The sequence below is a fragment of the Dendrobates tinctorius genome, unplaced genomic scaffold (genome assembly GCF_039654945.1).
Source record: "Dendrobates tinctorius isolate UK_male_01 unplaced genomic scaffold, ASM3965494v1 ptg000223l, whole genome shotgun sequence".
NCBI lineage: Eukaryota > Metazoa > Chordata > Amphibia > Anura > Dendrobatidae > Dendrobates > Dendrobates tinctorius.
This window is the reverse complement of record NW_027361890.1, coordinates 21,178,595-21,197,394: the sequence shown is the minus strand read 5'-3', so window position 1 is coordinate 21,197,394 and position 18,800 is coordinate 21,178,595. Positions and strand designations below refer to the sequence as shown.

Here is an 18,800-nt window from a genome sequence, read left to right as displayed (position 1 = left end):
CCTGTTTATAAGGATTAGATCCAAGGTAGCAGTTCCCCTTGTTTTCTCCCTTACCTTTTGGAAGATAAAGTTGTCAGCAAGAGAGGATAAGAATTTCCTTGACCTGTTAGTTTTGCCTGAGTGAGATTCCCAACAAATGTCTGGATAGTTGAAATCTCCCATGACAACTATGTCATATTTTTTGGAGAACTTGGCCATCTGATGCATAAAGAGTTCATCTATATCTTCGGCTTGCACAGGCGGCCTGTAGTAAATGCCTACAATGGTGTCCTTTCCATTGTTCTGTCCTTGTATTCTTACCCAAACAGTTTCCACAGAACTCCCAGTCTCTGAAGCTTCAATCTCTGTGCAGATATACGCGTTTCGAACATACAATGCGACACCCCCTCCTCGTTTATCAAGTCTGTTTCTTGCAAATAAGTTGAAAACCATTTGTTGGCAATGACTGCCTGAAGTCTTGAACTCATGGACATCACCAGACGCTGTTTCCTCCTTTTTGATGCTCTGCCAGGCCTTCACTGCGGTGGTTTTCAGTTGCTGTTTGTTTGTGGGCCTGTCTGTCTGAAGTTTAGTCTTTAACAAGTGAGATGCATGCTCAATTGGGTTGAGATCAGGTGACTGACTTGGCCATTCAAGAATATTCCACTTCTTTGCTTTAATAAACTCCTGGGTTGCTTTGGCTTTATGTTTTGGGTCATTGTCCATCACTAGAGGGGAAAGCGGACAGGACGTTTGTCAGAGAATCCTCCTAGGAGCTGTTGGCAAGGGAAGAGGAAGAAAGAAGGATCAGTTGTTCAGAAGGAAGATAGATAAGAACGGAACGTGAGAGAGACTGGGGACTAGGGCTAGTGCTGAGCCCTTTTCTAAGTTTAATGTGCCAAGGCCGGGCGCCGGTATCCGAGGCTGTGTGTGATACTAACGATCCTACAGCAGAAACCGGAGGAATAGAAGTTGTGACCACTTTATTCCCACCTAAGACTTGAAGATGCGGCAGCACCGTGTGTGAGCCGGGACATGATTGTATAGAGTCCCCGAAGCAGGCTACAGCTGCCCGTCATACGAGTGGAGTTAAAAGTAACATCAAGAAGGAGGAAATTGAGTGTAATTCAGAACTACAAGTACCATATTTTTCGGACTATAAGGCTAGTTTCACACTAGCATTTCTGCCGTCTGCGCACGGCCGCCAATAAGCCCCGCCCCCTGCCGTGCCCCCTCCTGACATCACCGCCTATTATCGCACATGGCCGCATGCGATCTGCGCACCCTATCTTTAATATAGGGTGCGCAGACCGTGCACTAGAAGGTTTTTTTGAGTGCGCTGCGCACTTTTGAAGGTGCGCCGAGCATGCCAAAATGCAACATGCTGCGTTCGGCGCACCTTCAAAAGTGCGCAGCGCACTCAAAAATCCTACTAGCGCACGGTCTGCGCACCCTATATTAAAGATAGGGTGCGCAGATCGCATGCGGCCATGTGCGATAATAGGCTGTGATGTCAGGAGGGGGCGCGGCAGGGGGCGGGGCTTATCGGCGGCCGCGCACAGACGGCAGAAACGCTAGTGTGAAACTAGCCTAAGACACACCGGATCATATGACGCACCCCAAATTTTCAGAAGGAAAATAGGGAAAAAAATAATAATGTGTTAAATGGAGGTCCGTCTTACAGTCCGAATTAAGCTTACCAGGGAAGCGATCCGGCACAGGTGGAGGAGTGGTCACAGGGGTCGTTCGGTTGTCCAGGCTGGTGCAGGTTGGTTGTGCTGGGGCTGGTGGGCTGTGCTGGGGCACTGGTGCTGTGCTGGGGCAGTTGGGGTGGACTGTGTTGGGGCAGGTGGGCTGTGCTGGGGCAGGTGGTCTGTGCTGGGGAATGTGGACTGTGCTGGGGCAGGTGGGGTGGGCTGTGCTGGGGCAGGTGGGCTATGCTGGGCCAAGTGGGGTGGGCTGTGCTGGGGCACTGTGCTCTGGTGCAGGGTGGCGGCTCCAGTGCAGGGGCGGCGGCTCCGGTGCAGGGGCGGCGGCTCCGGTGTAGGAGCAGCGGCTCCGCCGGCATTTCCTCAAAGCCCGGAGGCCCCCGCACATCCGTTGCTGCCATGTTGCGGTGGCCTCCGGAAACATGGACGCCGGGAAGATGGCCGTCGGTCCAGGGATGGCGCATGCTCAGGTTCAGATCTTGTCCCGAGATCTTGTTGCCCCTGCACCGGAGCACAGCCCGCCGCCACCACCACACTACAGAGCCCCGCTGCACACGCCACCAGCACAGGAGTGAGTATATTGCGACCATAAGGCGCACCCCCCACTTTCCCCCAAAATTTTTTTGGGAAAAAGCGCGTCTTACGGTCTGAAAAATATGGTACTTCAGATTAGCGCTAGAAAGGAGACGTTCAGAACAGGCACACGAAAGGGAGTGCTGGAAGGGTTAATTCCATCTGCCTGGGAATTGGCTGAGTCACTGACCTGGAGGCTGCGGCACTGAAGCGGGCACCTGTCTGTGCCAGAAACGTGAGTAAAAGCATTGGAACTGCACTCAGCTGTGTCATTGCCTCCTTCCTGCACCAACCTACTCAGCACTGCTACATCTCTGTGCCTAACACTACACCATCAATCTCAACACCTACTACTGCTGCCCTGGGACTACAGCTCTACCTGTGGAGAGCTATTCCATCTTTGCTGCCTTATACCATCTGTCCCAGAGGATCTGCACCGCAGCATCAGCTTAACACCTTCATTGCCGAGTATCACAGGTGGTGTCACGAATTATCTACCTATAAACTTTATTCAGTTTCATTCCACCTATTCCACATGGACACCCAGAGCCACGGACCGGGTCACTGCCACCATGACACATCCCTTTAAGACATCGGCCCAGTACCGAGTAAACCCCCACAGCCCTGGGGGTGATCCAAGCTTACACTCTACAGGAGAGAGATGACGTTGCTGACCATAAGAGCTTACACTCTACAGGAAAGCGAAGACCCTACTAACCATAAGAGCTTACACTCTGCAAGAAACACAGACCCAGTGACTCTGTAAATGGAAAACGACTCCTGTGCACAAACTGATCTGTGATGGCCCTGATACTACTACCAGTATAGAAGGTGTGATAATACATAAGAGGTATAATAGTAAGATGTAAGATTACATAACTGTAAGGCATTATGGGTAGACCCTCATGGCAACGCAAAATTGCATTATCTCGCTCTCTGATACTTCATCAGTGGGGGCAATATTGCTGGGCAAAAAAATTTTTTGTGATCCACGAATCAAATCTCAAAATGTTCGAATTCATGTGAAACCGCAAATTTCAGGAAATTCGATTCAAACTTGATCCTCCATGGGTTAATCTGCTTTTTTCTAACATATACCTCAAGTTGTACATTTATGTAGTGCCACATTGCTTAATATACTTTACTTTTCTATTCAATAAGAAAAAAAACTAATGCTAACGAGGCCAAGAGGACATGGATGAATGTTCAGTGTGTGTGTCAGAGATGAATGGAGGCTAAGCAGTGCAGGCAGACTGGTGTTTCCTTGCATAGTAGAGCACATCATGTAGAGGAATAACCCTCTCTTCTATGTATATGTAGACGCAGTCCCCGCAGCATCAGACTAGGAATCTTTGGGCCCACCAGAGGAATGACTATAAGGGCCCCTCCATCTATACAAAGAGTGCACATTCACTGACATTGGCATTGTGAGCTTTTTTTTTTTTTTTAAACAGATTCTGCTCCAAAATCCACTTGACAAAAGCTTCCAGTACTCTCTGAATAATTGATAATAGTAACTTGGGAATAATTAAAATATAAACTTTTATTCAATTACTCTTAAAATGTATTACAGCCATGACATATAAAGTGCAAAACGTGCCAAAAAAATGAAAACCAGTGCCAATATACGACCATGTAACAGGTAACCACCATAGAACTTAATCACCGGTATTGAATGATTATTTAGTTCCTTCTACACGACTCTTCCCATTTTCCGCCAAAGTTAGAGTCTAAGTTCAATATATCCAATAGTAGCAGATCTCACATACTGTATATCTATAGATACCCACAACCGCCTTAAACATACAGTCTGTGGATTCATGCACACCAGCAAGATTACATTCTGTAATACATAGGATCGCAGTGGAGTCCGGTAATGACCAATGTTCCAGTTGTCCACATAGATTCCTATGTGATATGCAAAGAAGGCTACCACATGCAGTTCATAGGTGATGCTGGGAGCTTTTTTGATAGGATCCCATTACAACTTATCCAGCATCCTGTATTTTATCTGCTGAGTGTGGGACATATGGCGGTATAATAGCTACTGCGACTGGATAGCAACTAGAAAAAGAGGTAGGGGCCTGATCTTTACATCAGTCCTCCTCAAACAATTTCGACAACATGCAATACCCTACTTGTGAAAATAGAATTTACCTATACCATTAGTCACATTCATCTTTATCTTTTAGACCTCTATGGCATGTAATTCATAACCATCCCATAGTGGGTGTGTTTCAGAATCAATCATACGGAATAACTGGGGGAATACTGAACATGTAACCCCACTGAAGTTGAACACTCGGGGACAATCTGCAAGAAGCGGTGGGATTACTTTGGTTTTCTGGATTGATTTTGAAACGCACCCACTATGGGATCCCTTAGAACTACATGCCATAGAGGTCTAAAAATGAAATTTGAATGTGACCTAAAGGTATAGGTAACTTCTATTTTCCCCAGACATCCAGGACCTCCAAGGTGGTGTTTTCAGAAATACTGCCCATGCCAAGAGCATCACTAGAGAGGCAGCAGGAGCTTAGGGAGATAAATAAGTGGCTTAGAAAGGAAGGAAGGGTTTGGGTTCATGGAGAACTGGGCCGACTTCTCTGAATAAAAGCAGAAATATAATCCCACAATCTCAACGTATTATTACCCCTTTATAATCACTGGTGAGGCCTCATCTAGAATATGGGATCCAGTTTTGGGATCCACATTTTAAAAAGGATATTCAGAAAATTAGAATCAGTTCAACGACGGGCAACTAGATTACTACAAGGGATGGAAGACCTCTCATATGATGAGGGGTTGGACTTGTTTAGCTTAGAATAAAGACGCCTCAGAGGGGATCTCATTTACATGTATAAATGTACAGTGGGTATGGAAAGTATTCAAACCCCTTTAAATTTTTCACTCTTCGTTTCATTGCAGCCATTTGGTAAATGCAAAAAATTACATTTTTTTCTCATTAATGTACACTCTGCACCCCATCTTGTTGGAAAAAACAGAAATTTAGAAATTTTTCCAAATTTATTAAAAAAGAAAAACTGAAATATCACATGGTCATAAGTATTCAGACTCTTTGCTCGGTATTGAGTAGAAGCACCCTTTTGCGCTAGTACAGCCATGAGTCTTCTTGGGAATGATGCAACAAGTTTTTCACACCTGGATTTGGGGATCCTCTGCCATTCTTCCTTGCAGATCCTTTCCAGTTCTGTCAGGTTGGCTGGTGAACGTTGGTGGACAGCCATTTTCAGATCTCTCCAGAGATGCTCAATTGGGTTTAGGTCAGGACTCTGGCTGGGCCAGTCAAGAATGGTCACAGAGATGTTCTGAAGACACTCCTTTGTTATTTTAGCTGTGTGCTTAGGGTCATTGTCTTGTTGGAAGGTGAACCTTTGGCCAAGTCTGAGGTCCAGAGCTCTCTGGAAGAGGTTTTCATCCAAGATATCTCGATATCTCTGTACTTGATCGCATTCTTGTTTACTTCAATTGCAACCAGTTGTCCTGTCCCTGCAGCTGAAAAACACCCACAGAGCATGATGCTGCCACCACCATGTTTCACTGTTGGGATTGTATTGGGCAGGTGATGAGCAGTGCCTGGTTTTCTCCACACATACCGCTTACAATTATCACCAGAAAGTTCTATCTTTGTCTCATCAGACCAGAGAATTTTATTTCTCATAGTCTTGGAGCCCTTCATGTGTTTTTTTGCAAACTCTATTTCATATGTCTGGCACTGAGGAGAGGCTTCCGTCGGGCCACTCTGCTATAAAGGCCCGACTGGTGAAGGGCTGCAGTGATATTTGACTTTTTTTTTTTTGTGGAACTTTCTCCCATCTCCCTACTGCATCTGTGGAGCTCAGCCACAGTGATCTTGGGGTTCTTCTTTACCTCTCTCACCAAGGCTCTTCTCCCACGATTGCTCAGTTTGGCTGGAAGGTCAGGTCTAGGAAGACTTCTGGTGGTCCCAAACGTCTTCCATTTAAGGATTATGGAGACTGCTGTACTCTTAGGAACCTTGAGTACTGCAGAAATTTTTTTGTAACCTTGGCCAGATGTGTGCCTTACCACAATTCTGTCTCTGAGCTCCTTGGCCAGTTTCTTTGACCTCATGATTCTCATTTGGTCTGACATGCACTGTGAGCTGTGAGGTGTTATATAGACAGGTGTGTGCCTTTACAAATCAAGTCCTATCAGTTTAATTAAACACAGCTGGACTCCAATGAAGGAGTAGAAAAATCTCAAGGAGGATCACAAGGCAATGGACATCATGTGACTTACATATGAGTGTCTGAGCAAAGGATCTGAATACTTATGACCATGTGATATTTCAGTTTTTCTTTTTTAATAAATTTGCAAAAATTTCTAGATGGGGTGCAGAGTGTACATTAATGAAAAAAATGAACTTTTTTGCATTTACAAAATGACTGCAATGAAATAAAGAATGAAAAATGTAAAGGGGTCTTAATACTTTCTGAACCAAGTGTATGTATGGCCAGTACAAAGGACTGGCACTTGACTTATTCCTTCCAAAGACTGTACGGAGGACTAGGGGCACTCATTATGGGTGGAAGAAAGGCGATTCCGGCAGCTAAATAGGAAAGTAATGGCAGACATTATAACAGTTTTTAAAAAAGGGCTGGACGATTTTATAGCTAAATTAGTGACGACATGTACAATTTTTCAAACTACGCAACTATGCAACTATGTAAATAAGACATGTCTACTTTATTCTAAAACGAACATCACACCTTTTCAAGGGTTGTGTTTGGTATTGCAGACAGATGTGTTTGGGAAAGAAAAGCATAGCTAATCCTGCCACTGCTCTAAAAAGGACCTGTCAATTGCCAAGAGAATTACATTTTCACTTGGTGTAAATGTCATTTTTCTCCTGAATCTGGCGTTATTTTTCTTTTGTTTTTGCTCCTTTTCGATCCTGAGATGTGACCCCTTTTTCCTTAGCACTTTTTTAGGCAAGTGGGTGTGGTCCTATTTTTTCTGACAGTTTTCTTGAGGACCACACCCACTTGCCTAAAATACTAGATATATACAGGAAAGATGGGGCCATATCTCAGGAATAGATGGATGCAGGAACAAATAATAAACTATGGAGGATTCAGGAGAACAGGGTCATTTATACAAAGTGAAAAGTTAGAACATTTATGGCAAGCGACTTGTTCTCCTTATCGATCTGAGGGGTGAGTAGGGTCGAGCTGATAAGAACTTCCGCCATGGTAACATGCAATGATATGGTGCTAATATTGCTGACTTCTATATTGGTAGGTACCTACAGTACTCTCTATGGTCTACCCTGATTTCTAATGTACCTGAAATTGAGAATCCAGGACACTACATTTTGCTATATTTTGAAGGCATTGATCCCTTTTAGCCCATTTTAACCCTTGCATTTGTGACAATCTGGTACACCAGAGTGGAACACCCTAATAACATCTGAAAACTAATCCACTGGATTTGAGCCCCCTGTAAGGGGTGAGACCATAGTGGACTAATGATCCTGACATTTTGAGAGGTCAGCTGCTCTTAAATGGCAATGGCATGCTCAGGACGTGAGTCGCTGTGCCGAGCCGCCTGTCATACAGAACGTGACGGAGATCTGCAGTGTAAGTGGTTTGTCCATGTAAGCGCCATTGTGCTCTGATACTTGTGACATGCCTAATGAGTGTCAGCTAGAATTAAGGCTTCCGTAAATCTGGGCATACTATGTTTCTTTGTGCCGCTAGCATCTTAAATATTCATGATCCTCTTAAATATTAATATAGAAAAATGCTTTCATATCAAATAGCTCTAATTTGCTCTGCATTTTTCAGAGGGGTAGTTAGAGCCTTTTAAGTACTTTGCATACAAGGATAAATTTAGCTGCGGCACTACCCTGGGCTTTGTGTACAAAGCCTCTACTTATTATTTTAAGAAGGATATTAAGTGGTGAAAAAACTAATTCCATGACAAAGGGCTAAAAAATATAACAAAGTAGTATTACGACATTTTTTTTTTTACCATAGTGCCCTTCTTGTCCATAGGCCATGTCTCATATTGCAGGTTTTCATTAGTCAAGTGAATAAATATGGTATTAACACATGTGAACAGCATAGGGTGCTTAGTTGACAATTTGTCGATCAGAAAAGCAAGAAACCATACCACCACGACAAGGTGTACCCAATAAGGACGGCCCCTAATTTTAGTGACTTATCTCGCTATGTGCCATCCAGGCATATTACACTTATACTAGAAGGTATGTTAGCTCTTGTTTTTGGTCTTGCTTCCTTTTTTTGTGCTTAGTACATTTGGGGATGTGCCCTCCCCCTTGGTCTTTGTGCCTTATCTACTTAGCTTTCCAGAGGTAGATTTTAAACAGAGCCAGACGCAGTTCCTTCTCTGCCCCCATCTATTTCGAGTCCTGGATTGCACATAGTGATGTGGATTGCCAGAATTAGAGACCATCCTGATTGGGTACACCTTGTCGCGGTAGGATGACTTTTACTCTTTTTAGTTCAAACAAATGCCAACTAAGTACCCTATGTGTAAGAGTATGAGCAGGAACGCGGGATGCAGTGACGGGATGCAGGCAGAGCAAGGGTTAACAGGTTTATTTACAAGGGAATACTCCACGCAGGGAGGTAAAGAGTTAAATAGCATAAATGGAAAAGGATGTCGGGAGATAAAGGGTTTGACAGGGGAGACAAACGGTACATTAAGGCAAAGGATATAACAACGGTTCAGATAACGGCAGTTCGTTAGCACAGATGTAAGACAGTCCTTAAACTGCAGCTCCTTCTGTGAACTCGATGGCACCGGCAACGACCGAAGCGGTGTCCTTATTAATGAGGTCCAGCAAATAACAATACCCCGTCTTCTGGTGACAGTGGTTGGTCTCCGGTACTGTCTACTGTCCCTAGTCCATATACTGCAGATGCCTGCGAGGGTACAGGCCACGGTACTGGAAGCCTGATGTGTCTCCTGCACAACTCTCCAAACAGTCTCGGTCAAACGAGACCAAAGTGGCTGACGGTAATGCGGGTCACGGTCTTGTATGAGCCCAACGTGGCTCGGCAGGTGTTTACTGGCACAGTCAGGGTGCAAGTTTGTCTTGTCCCGGGTCACTCTTATGAGGCACGTGTGTTGTACTCACGGACACGGTACGTTCTGCATCTTGCTTTCTGGTAGTCACCGGCACACTCTGCACGTTCCTATCCCCTCTGGTCCCCGCTGCTGGCGACGGAGAACGGTGATCGCTGGCCTGCACACTCCCCGGACAGAACACTTCTCTCTTTGTGGCTGCTGCATGGCCGGCTCTGCTCTGTGTGCACGGCTCTACTCTGTCCTGCACCCAGCTTCTCTCCTGGCAGCGGTCCTTCTTAGGCCGGTCGGACCCTGCCACAGTGAGGGTACTCGGTGGGGTAAGGAGCAGCCGTGCGCACTGCTCTGTGCGCTGCTCTGCGTTCGCGCCAAACTCCAGTAATTCGCGCGTTTTTCCCTTTTATCCCCCTTCTGCTGCGCATGCTTTTCTCTCTCTCCCCGCCCTCCTGGGACTGCAGGAAGGTCCGCTTCATTCTCGCTTCCCCCAGGCAATAGGGGAAGGTCCGCCTCACTCAGGCTTCCCCCCGGGAACAGTGGATGCAGCCTCTTCAGTTTTGGACCCGTCATGCAGGCACCCGCGGTCTGGTTGACCTCCCTACATATGCTCCAACAATACTGATTCGTCATGGTTTAAAAAAAGAAATTGTAAAAATTCACCGTGTGGTTTACCAGAATGTAGTGGAACTCTTCTCCATAAGGATCAAATGATAACTGCAGAAAGAAAGATAAAAAGCGGCACTCACCAATACGCAAAAAAAAAATCCTTTATTCTTGATCAAAAGACATAGACGTGGCGTGGCGTGGGGGTGGTTGAAAGGGTTGTGAAGGTCTTCATGTCCCTCGCAATACCCTGCTTGCCACATCTTTCTCTTTTGAGCAAGAATAAAGGATTGTTTTTACAGATTGGTGAGTGCCGCTTTTTTTTCTTCTATCTGTAAGTACCCTATGTTATTTACATGTGCTACTACTATTTCTGTACTTACTGCAGTGTGGCTACACATTATGTTTTTATTCTAGGTTATATTTGTTTAGTGGCCACAGTGTAGATGTGCACCTGTATATTAACAGGTGTGCAGGCCCTTGTTTTTGGTTTTTGTCTTTATTCCAGTGAGTATGGCAGTATTTCAATACTAATTACGGCACAGACAGAAGTGGCGCTGTTTCAAGAAAAAAATAGCAGTCATTTTTCTCTAATCCCGAACAACGCCCTCAGAATATAGTCATGCTCATAAACCTCTCCTTTCAATTGTCATAAAATCTAGCTATAATTCTGTGTCATGGTAAAAGGTTTGTCAACTTTGTACAAACTCTATTTCTTAGAAAAGTCCCTGGTAATTAATTACTCACATTCTATGCCACTGTCGGATTCCCCTGGTGTAATCTGTAGGGGAACCTATCAAGAAAGTACCCTGCATCACCACCACAGAGGAAGTGAGACATTGCATGTGCCTCCTGTGGTTAGTAATAAGCCCTGAAACATTTTTGAATAAGAGTTTTCTAAAGCAGAAACCCCTTTTATTAGGAAATTGCGGAGTCCCATATGAACAATATGTTGCTGCACATGTACAGAGCGGGCTCGGGAGCTGTGCCTGCTCCATCTAAGGGGGGTGCTTGGTGTATTGAATGACTGACTCTGCCTGGAACTGTCTCGATTGTAGGGGCAAAAAAAAAATGTAAAAAACTGTTTCAAAACATACCATAATATAAAAATGTAAATAACCCTCTCTTCCATAAGTCACGTTATTTGTCCCAAATAGTGAACACCATAAAATTCCAAAATGCCAGTATTGCTGTTTTCTTTTGCGTTTTTTTTTTTGGTCACCTTGTTTTACAACAAAAAAAATTTTTTTTTAAAAATTCCACCAACTCCAACCAGAAAACAAGTCCTCACAAAGGTCCAGCAATGAAAGAATACAAAGGTTTGGGTCTCAGAATATGTCAACACAAACTACATATTTTTTTTAACTTATTACATATCTAAATATGATCTAAATGATATGTAACGATATAGAAAAATATATATTTTGATTGTCCGTAATGGTACTAACTCGAAGCATAAAGCTAACACATCCTTTTCCTCCACAATGAACGCCTTAAAAATGGAACCCAAAAAAACAATAGGGGAATTGTTTTTTTTTTTGTTTTTTTTCCTGGAAAGATTTTTTTTCCGCTCTCTATATGCTAAATTTAAGGGTGGCATTAAAAACTACAAGTCATCTGCAAAAAAAATTGAAAAATCGTTCTAATGCTGATATGTCGACAGTTAAAGGAAAAAAACTAAATCAAAAATTGAAAAGTCGTTATGGCAGGAAGGGGTTCAACAATTCCTCACTTTAATGTGTAATAAGTGCTGCCTTTACCGATAGTGATTTCGTATTGAAGCTGTTCCCTAATATATGACATATTATGGCTCTGAAGGTGGAGATCTGCTGGCTTGCGCAACCCTTTTAACTTTACCCAATGTGCCCAGGGCAGCATTGCCCGACGTGCCCAGTACACGAGTGACACATAAGAGCTACACATCTGAATTGCTAAATGGGCTGCATGATGTAAGAAGTGTCTTGTATAGAGAGTTAATGTGGCATTTTGTAATTCTCTTTTTGCAGGTGGCCGGGAAAATAAGATGCCGATTCTTATCTCTAAGATATTCAAGGGCCTGGCTGCTGACTTGACAGGTGCTCTTTATGTGGGCGATGCAATCCTGTCTGTGAATGGAGCAGACTTATCTGAAGCCACCCATGATGACGCGGTCCAGGCTCTGAAGAAGACTGGCAAAGAGGTGGTGCTGGAAGGTAACCTTCTCTGTCCTATGGGCCAAGAGCACAGGATTCTGGGGATAATAATGGACGGGGCTGTGCAATGAAGAGTTATATAGCGCTAGCCAGATATTTAAGGCGGTGTGAGAATTGGATATTTGGTTGTAGTTTCGCTCTCCCCCACTGTTAGGCTGTGGCCAGGAATTCCTCCTGCCTCTGATGATTCCCTCACAGCTGTCAGGAGCTTGTACATTCCACGGATGATGGGAGGAGAACGTGGGAGGCCTCGAACTGAAAAGCAAAGTGCTGCAACCGAGAATTACACATAGGCGAGACATATATTGATCATAAGGACCATAACATTCAATTATGGTTAAAAGAAATGATTGTAGGTGATGTTTTCCTGCATAATTTGACAAAAATTTCAAATTCGCAAAGAATCAGATTTTTTTTTTTCAATTTTGACTCATGAGAAAACAACAACATGGCTTCATGGGCTATTTTACTGTATTGAAAAGGAAGGAATTAATGAAAAAAATAAATAAAAATGAATACTTACCTTTTGCCGGGCCTAGCCTTGTCCACGTAGTCTTTGCTCACTGACTGCGGTGCTTCTTCACACCTCAGGGTAGTTTGGGTCTTTGGCTACTCTGGTGCTCAGGCCTCACAAGTCATGACGTCATGATGATGGAAGGCCTTGAGGCGGCAAAACTCAGACAGAGCCTGACGTGTGAAGAAGATTGGCGGCTGTGAGAGAAGACCAGACTCAAACGACCAAGCGGAGAGCTATGTGGAGAAGGTGAGGATGGGGATGAGATGAATATTCTTTTTTTCTCTATAGATTATGTTCTGGGGAGACCCCGGAGCATAATAATATTTGATTCTCACCTAATGAATTTTATGAAAATTGAATTTTGTGAGCATTGACGAAATAGAATTTCAGCAGATTGCTGTATGGAAAATACATGTATAGATTCATGTGTCATGTTAACGAAAGTGTACACTATTCCATCATCTCAGGCTTTAGCACGTATCGGATACAATTAACCATCATAATAGCTATAGCAGAGGTAGAAAATATGAAATATAACTTTTGCTTGGTAATCTTATAAAAAGCCTTCTGGCTGTATAAAATTCATCACCATAGAAAAAGGAACAATCTCACGAGTGAAGTTGCTTTCCTAGGTCTTGGGGAGGTTCCTTCAGGTTCCTTTAGTATGTTTTTTTGGAGTGGGGTGGGAGCTTTTCCATCAACTAGCCACACATTATCCACATGCAGGAACTATGTTGGTACAGAGGCTCCCAAATACTCCAGACGCTTTTCCTTTACACAATTTGGGGAGTTGTTCAGTGGTGGCATTAGGGTCAGGTGGCTGGATAGACGTAGCGCCACATCTTCTACTTACATAATGGCCAGCATTGTGTCACATCCGGGCGCCGTTACCTCATTATAATGCGTGCCACGTTTATGCCGTTTCTGATTTCCAAATACCCAGTTAGTGTAGTCATCAGTAAATTGGAGTTGAGAGTGGCTACAAAGGGCATCCCTCTCTGGACAACCCGACACGTTGCAGTATGCAGACGGCCAATTGATTTTAATTAGCCCCATGGAACACTACGATTCTCCTGTAGTGTCGCTTCTGAAGAAATTCCCGCAGATTATAGATGATCATTGGTGGTCACATAAGCAGGACCTGAGATGTTCTTATTTTTGGGGACCCTTCTAATGAATAAAGTGGTCACTTTACATTTATGGAACCCCTTCGTGTTTTTTTTTTCCAAGTGCCCTATTAAAGGGAATCTGTCACTAGGTATTTGCCTCCTAATCTGAGAGTAACATAGAGACAGACTGTGATTCAAGCGCTGTGTCACTTACAGGGCTGTTTGCTGTAGTTTTGATAAAATCACAGTTTTATCGGCAGAAGATTATCACTAGAGGACTAGTAAACCTGCTGTGATGTAGTCCTCCATATTCCTGTGTGCTGTATACCCCCGCCCTCACCACTGGTTGGCAGCTTTCTGCCTATGCACAGTGTACACAGAAAGCTGCCAATCGGTGGTCTGGGCAGAGTTACACAGGGCTTAGCATTCTGACAACTGATACATTTCTGGAATTAGGGTCTCCTTCATCAAGCTGTAAAAACCTGGTAATAGATTCCCTTTAATATGACATCAAGTGATAAAGAAAAGCTGCTACCAAGGCTTCTTGTGTCTCTTCCACCCACAACACAGAATGAAAAACAAAGGAATGATTAAAAAGTTAAAACTACTCCTGCCTCCTCTCATGGGTGTTCAAATATTACCGAGAGCTGGGAGCCTGCCGTATTACAGGTACGGTATAAAATGGTGGCACCCAGATTAAAAGGGTTTTCTGTGTAGCACATTGTTAGAGCTGCAGTCCGTGGAGGAATGGCAAGATGCAAACTTTTTTACTTTTGGATTGAGAATGTTTATATTCGACCCTCATACATTTTTAACTTAAAGGGCTCTTCTGGTATTTGACATTGCTAACCTATAGTTAGGATAGGTTATCAATTCCAGATCGGTCGCACCCCCACGATCAGCTTTTATTAGCTTTGGTGGCGGCTGAATGTAGACAGATCACCATAGCTTTCTACAGTTTACAGGCCGCTGATGGGTACTTTAGATCTGCTCCTAATCTTCACAATAAAGGATGATCTGCAGTACCCAACAGCAGCAACTACACAATGCGGTGGCATTTCACTCACTACACTGTTTATATGTAGAGCTAAGAACAGCTGATTGGTGTAGGTGCTGGCCCTCCACCAATCTAATAATGATGATCTATACATGGGATAGGTCATCAATATCAAATGTCAGAGAATTCCTTTCATTAAATGGTTTTATGTAACCTTATTAGACTGTATATGAATTTCACAGGGTCATTTTCTCATTAGAAGGAATGTCTCAATGACACTGGGATGGGATTTCCAAGATCTTCTAATGACAGTGGCATGTTGGTTGGCTACATCATGCTATATCTGTGATCCATTTAAAGGTCAGCTCCATTTAGCATCAAAGTCTGATAAAAATAGTGACATATCGTCCAGGTCAGTTCTTTCCAGATCCAAACCCATTCTTGAGTTAATGTACGAGTAAGCTGTCACCTTTTGCCTGGATACTCGACAGTACTGTATAAACTTCTGGACTCTGCTAAGTCAAGTGCAAACCCTTAAAGGATCTACACTGCCAGTCATATTGGCTGTCATCCAGCTTTTACAGAAACACCTCTTTTCTTGTCTTTCTATGTATATTGTTGTGGTGGTTGGATAATCCAGAACGTTTGATTATCTGATCTGTAGTTTATCAGAAACAGGTCATGCTATAGGCCAAGTGTTCTAGGATGCTGTAGGTCAGATCATGCTTTAGGTTATGTGCTGTGGTTCATGCTGTAGGCCAGGTCATGCTTTACGTCACATGCTGTGGGTCATTCTGTAGGCCAGGTCATGCTTTAGGTTATGTGCTGTGGTTCATGCTGTAGGCCAGGTCATGCTTTAGGTCACATGCTGTAGGTCATTCTGTAAGCCAGGTCATGCTTTAGGCCACGTGCTGTACAGTAGGTCATTCTGTGCTTTAGGCCATGTGCTGTAGCAGGGGCTGACACAGACTGTATTGGGCCCCTGTGCAAGAAATCTTTTGGGCCTCCCCAACACTTCATAGAGCAACAAAGTTATTTGTTGTTATCTAATATTGAGGCTATGCAGGGCTGGATATAATATCTGTATAGAACATAATGTATCCCCTCATAGAGTATAATGCAGTCCCCCCATATAGTATAATGCAGCCCCTCCATAGAATATATGGCAACCCCCTCATAGGATATAATGCAGCCCCTTATATAGTATAATGTAGCCCCTCCATAGAATACAGTGTAGCCCTCCTCATATAGTATAATGCAGCCCCCATAGAATATAATAAATATAATACAGCCCCCCTATAGGATATAATGTAGCCCCAAATAGAATATAATACAGCCCACCTCCCCATAGAAAATAATGTAGCCCCCCATATTATATAACACAGCCTCCCCTTATAGAATATAATGTAAAATGTACCCCCCATGGTATATAACACAGTCGCATAGTATATAGCTCAGCACCACATGGTATACAGCCCACCATGGCATAATACAGCCCAGCATGGTATATAGCCCCCCCAGAATGCTATAATACAGCCCAGCATGGTATAATACAGCCCAGCATTGTATATAACCCCCCTGCATGGTATAATACAGCTCAGCATGGTATAATACAGCTCAGCATGGTATATAGCCCCCCCCAGCATGGTATAATACAGCCCAGCATGGTATATAGCCCCCCCCAGCCATGATATAATACAGTCCAGCATGGTATAATACAGCCCAGCATGGTATATAGCCCCCCAGGCATGGTATAATACAGCCCGGCATGGTATATAGCCCCCAGCATGGTATAATACAGCTCAGCATGGTATATAGCCCCCCCAGCATGGTATAATACAGCCCAGCATGGTATATAGCCCCCCCAGCATGGTAAAAATACAGCCCAGCATGGCATATAGCCCCCCCAGCATGGTATATAGCCCCCCCAGCATGGTATGATACAGACCATCATGGTATATAGCCCCCCCAGCATGGCCCCACAGTCCAGCATGGTATATAGCCCCCCCAACATGGTATGATACAGCCCAGCATGGTATATAGCCCCCCCAGCATGGTATAATACAGCCCAGCATGGTATATAGCCCCCCCCCAGCATGGTATAATACAGACCAGCATGGTATATAACCCCCCAGCATGGTATATAGCCCCCCCAGCATAGTATGATACAGCCCAGCATGGTATATAGCCCCCCCCAGCATGGTATATAGCCCCCCAGCATGGTATGATACAGCCCAGCATTGTATATAGCCCCCCCAGCATGGTATATAGCCCCCCCAGCATGGTATGATACAGCCCAGCATGGTATATAGCCCCCCCAGCATGGTATATAGCCCCCCAGCATGGTATGATACAGCCCAGCATGGTATATAGCCCCCCCCAGTATGGTATAATACAGCCCAGCATGGTATATAGCCCCCCCAGCATGGTATCATACAGACCAGCATCGTATATAGCCCCCCAGCATGGTATATAGCCCCCCCAGCATGGTATGATACAGCCCAGCATGGTATATAGCCCCCCCAGCATGGTTTATAGCCCCCCCAGCATGGTATGATACAGCCCAGCATGGTATATAGCCCCCCCAGCATGGTATATAGCCCCCCCAGCATGGTATAATACAGACCAGCATGGTATATAGCCCCCCCAGCATGGTATAATACAGCCCAGCATGGTATATAGCCCCCCCAGCATGGTATGATACAGCCCAGCATGGTATGATACAGCCCAGCATGGTATATAGCCTCCCCAGCATGGTATGATACAGCCCAGCATGGTATATAGCCCCCCCAGCATGGTTTATAGCCCCCCCAGCATGGTTTATAGCCCCCCCCAGCATGGTATGATACAGCCCAGCATGGTATATAGCCCCCCCAGCATGGTATAATACAGACCAGCATGGTATATAGCCTCCCCAGCATGGTATAATACAGACCAGCATGGTATATAGCCCCCCCAGCATGGTATAATACAGCCCAGCATGGTATAATACAGCCCAGCATGGTATATAGCCCCCCCAAAATGGTATAATACAGCCCAGCATGGTATATAGCCCCTCAGCAAGGTATGATACAGCCCAGCACGGTATAATACAGCCCGGCATGGCATATAGCCCCCCAGCACGGTATGATACAGCCCAGCACGGTATAATACAGCCCAGCATGGCATATAGCCCCCCAGCATGGTATGATACAGCCCAGCACGGTATATAGCACCCCCCAGAATGGTGTAATACAGGCCAGCATGGTATAATACAGCCTAGCATGGTATATATCCCCCCACAGAATGGTATAATACAGCCCAGCATGGTATATAGCCCCCCCAAAATGGTATAATACAGCCCAGGACGGTATAATACCGCCCAGCATGGTATATAGCCCCCCCAGCATGGTATAATACAGACCAGCATGGTATATAGCCCCCCCAGCATGGTATAATACAGACCAGCATGGTATATAGCCCCCCAGCATGGTATGATACAGCCCAGCATGGTATGATACAGCCCAGCATGGTATATAGCCTCCCCAGCAATGGTATATAGCACCCCCCAGCATGGTATATAGCCCCCCAGCATGGTATGATACAGCCCAGCATGGTATGATACAGCCCAGCATGGTATATAGCCTCCCCAGCATGGTATATAGCACCCCCCAGCATGGTATATAGCCCCCCAGCATGGTATATAGCCCCCCCAGCATGGCCCCACAGTCCAGTACTCACACTGATTTAAAAAAAAAAAAACAACACACTCCTCATGCCTGCATTGCTCCTGGCTCCTGTCTCCTCTCCTGCACTGCCTGGTACACAGTGAGAGCGCAATGACATCATCGCGCACCCGCTGTGTCAGAGGCAGAGCGGGGAATGATGGGAGAGGGAGCGTCAGCTGACGCTCTCTCCTCCAGGCTCCATCATTGCCTCCTTCAATGCAGGGAGGGTAGGGGGGGTGGAGTCGGTGTTGGGGGCAGGCGCCCCCCCGCCTCAAAGGGGCCCCTTTGCCTCCCGCAGCGCTGCTCTCCTCATTGCACTACA

At 44.9% G+C, this 18,800-nt stretch overlaps 1 protein-coding gene across 2 annotated transcripts in view; it reads left to right on the top strand.

Moving 5' to 3' along the window:
- Positions 1–18,800, top strand: part of SNTA1 (syntrophin alpha 1) — a 138,206-nt gene that overhangs the window by 36,460 nt on the left and 82,946 nt on the right. For both annotated transcript variants that reach the window (XM_073555386.1, XM_073555385.1), the window contains exon 2: positions 11,963–12,148. In XM_073555386.1, coding sequence (XP_073411487.1) covers positions 11,980–12,148 — 169 coding nt within the window. In that variant the 5' untranslated portion in view covers positions 11,963–11,979. The remainder of the gene's footprint in view (positions 1–11,962; positions 12,149–18,800) is intronic.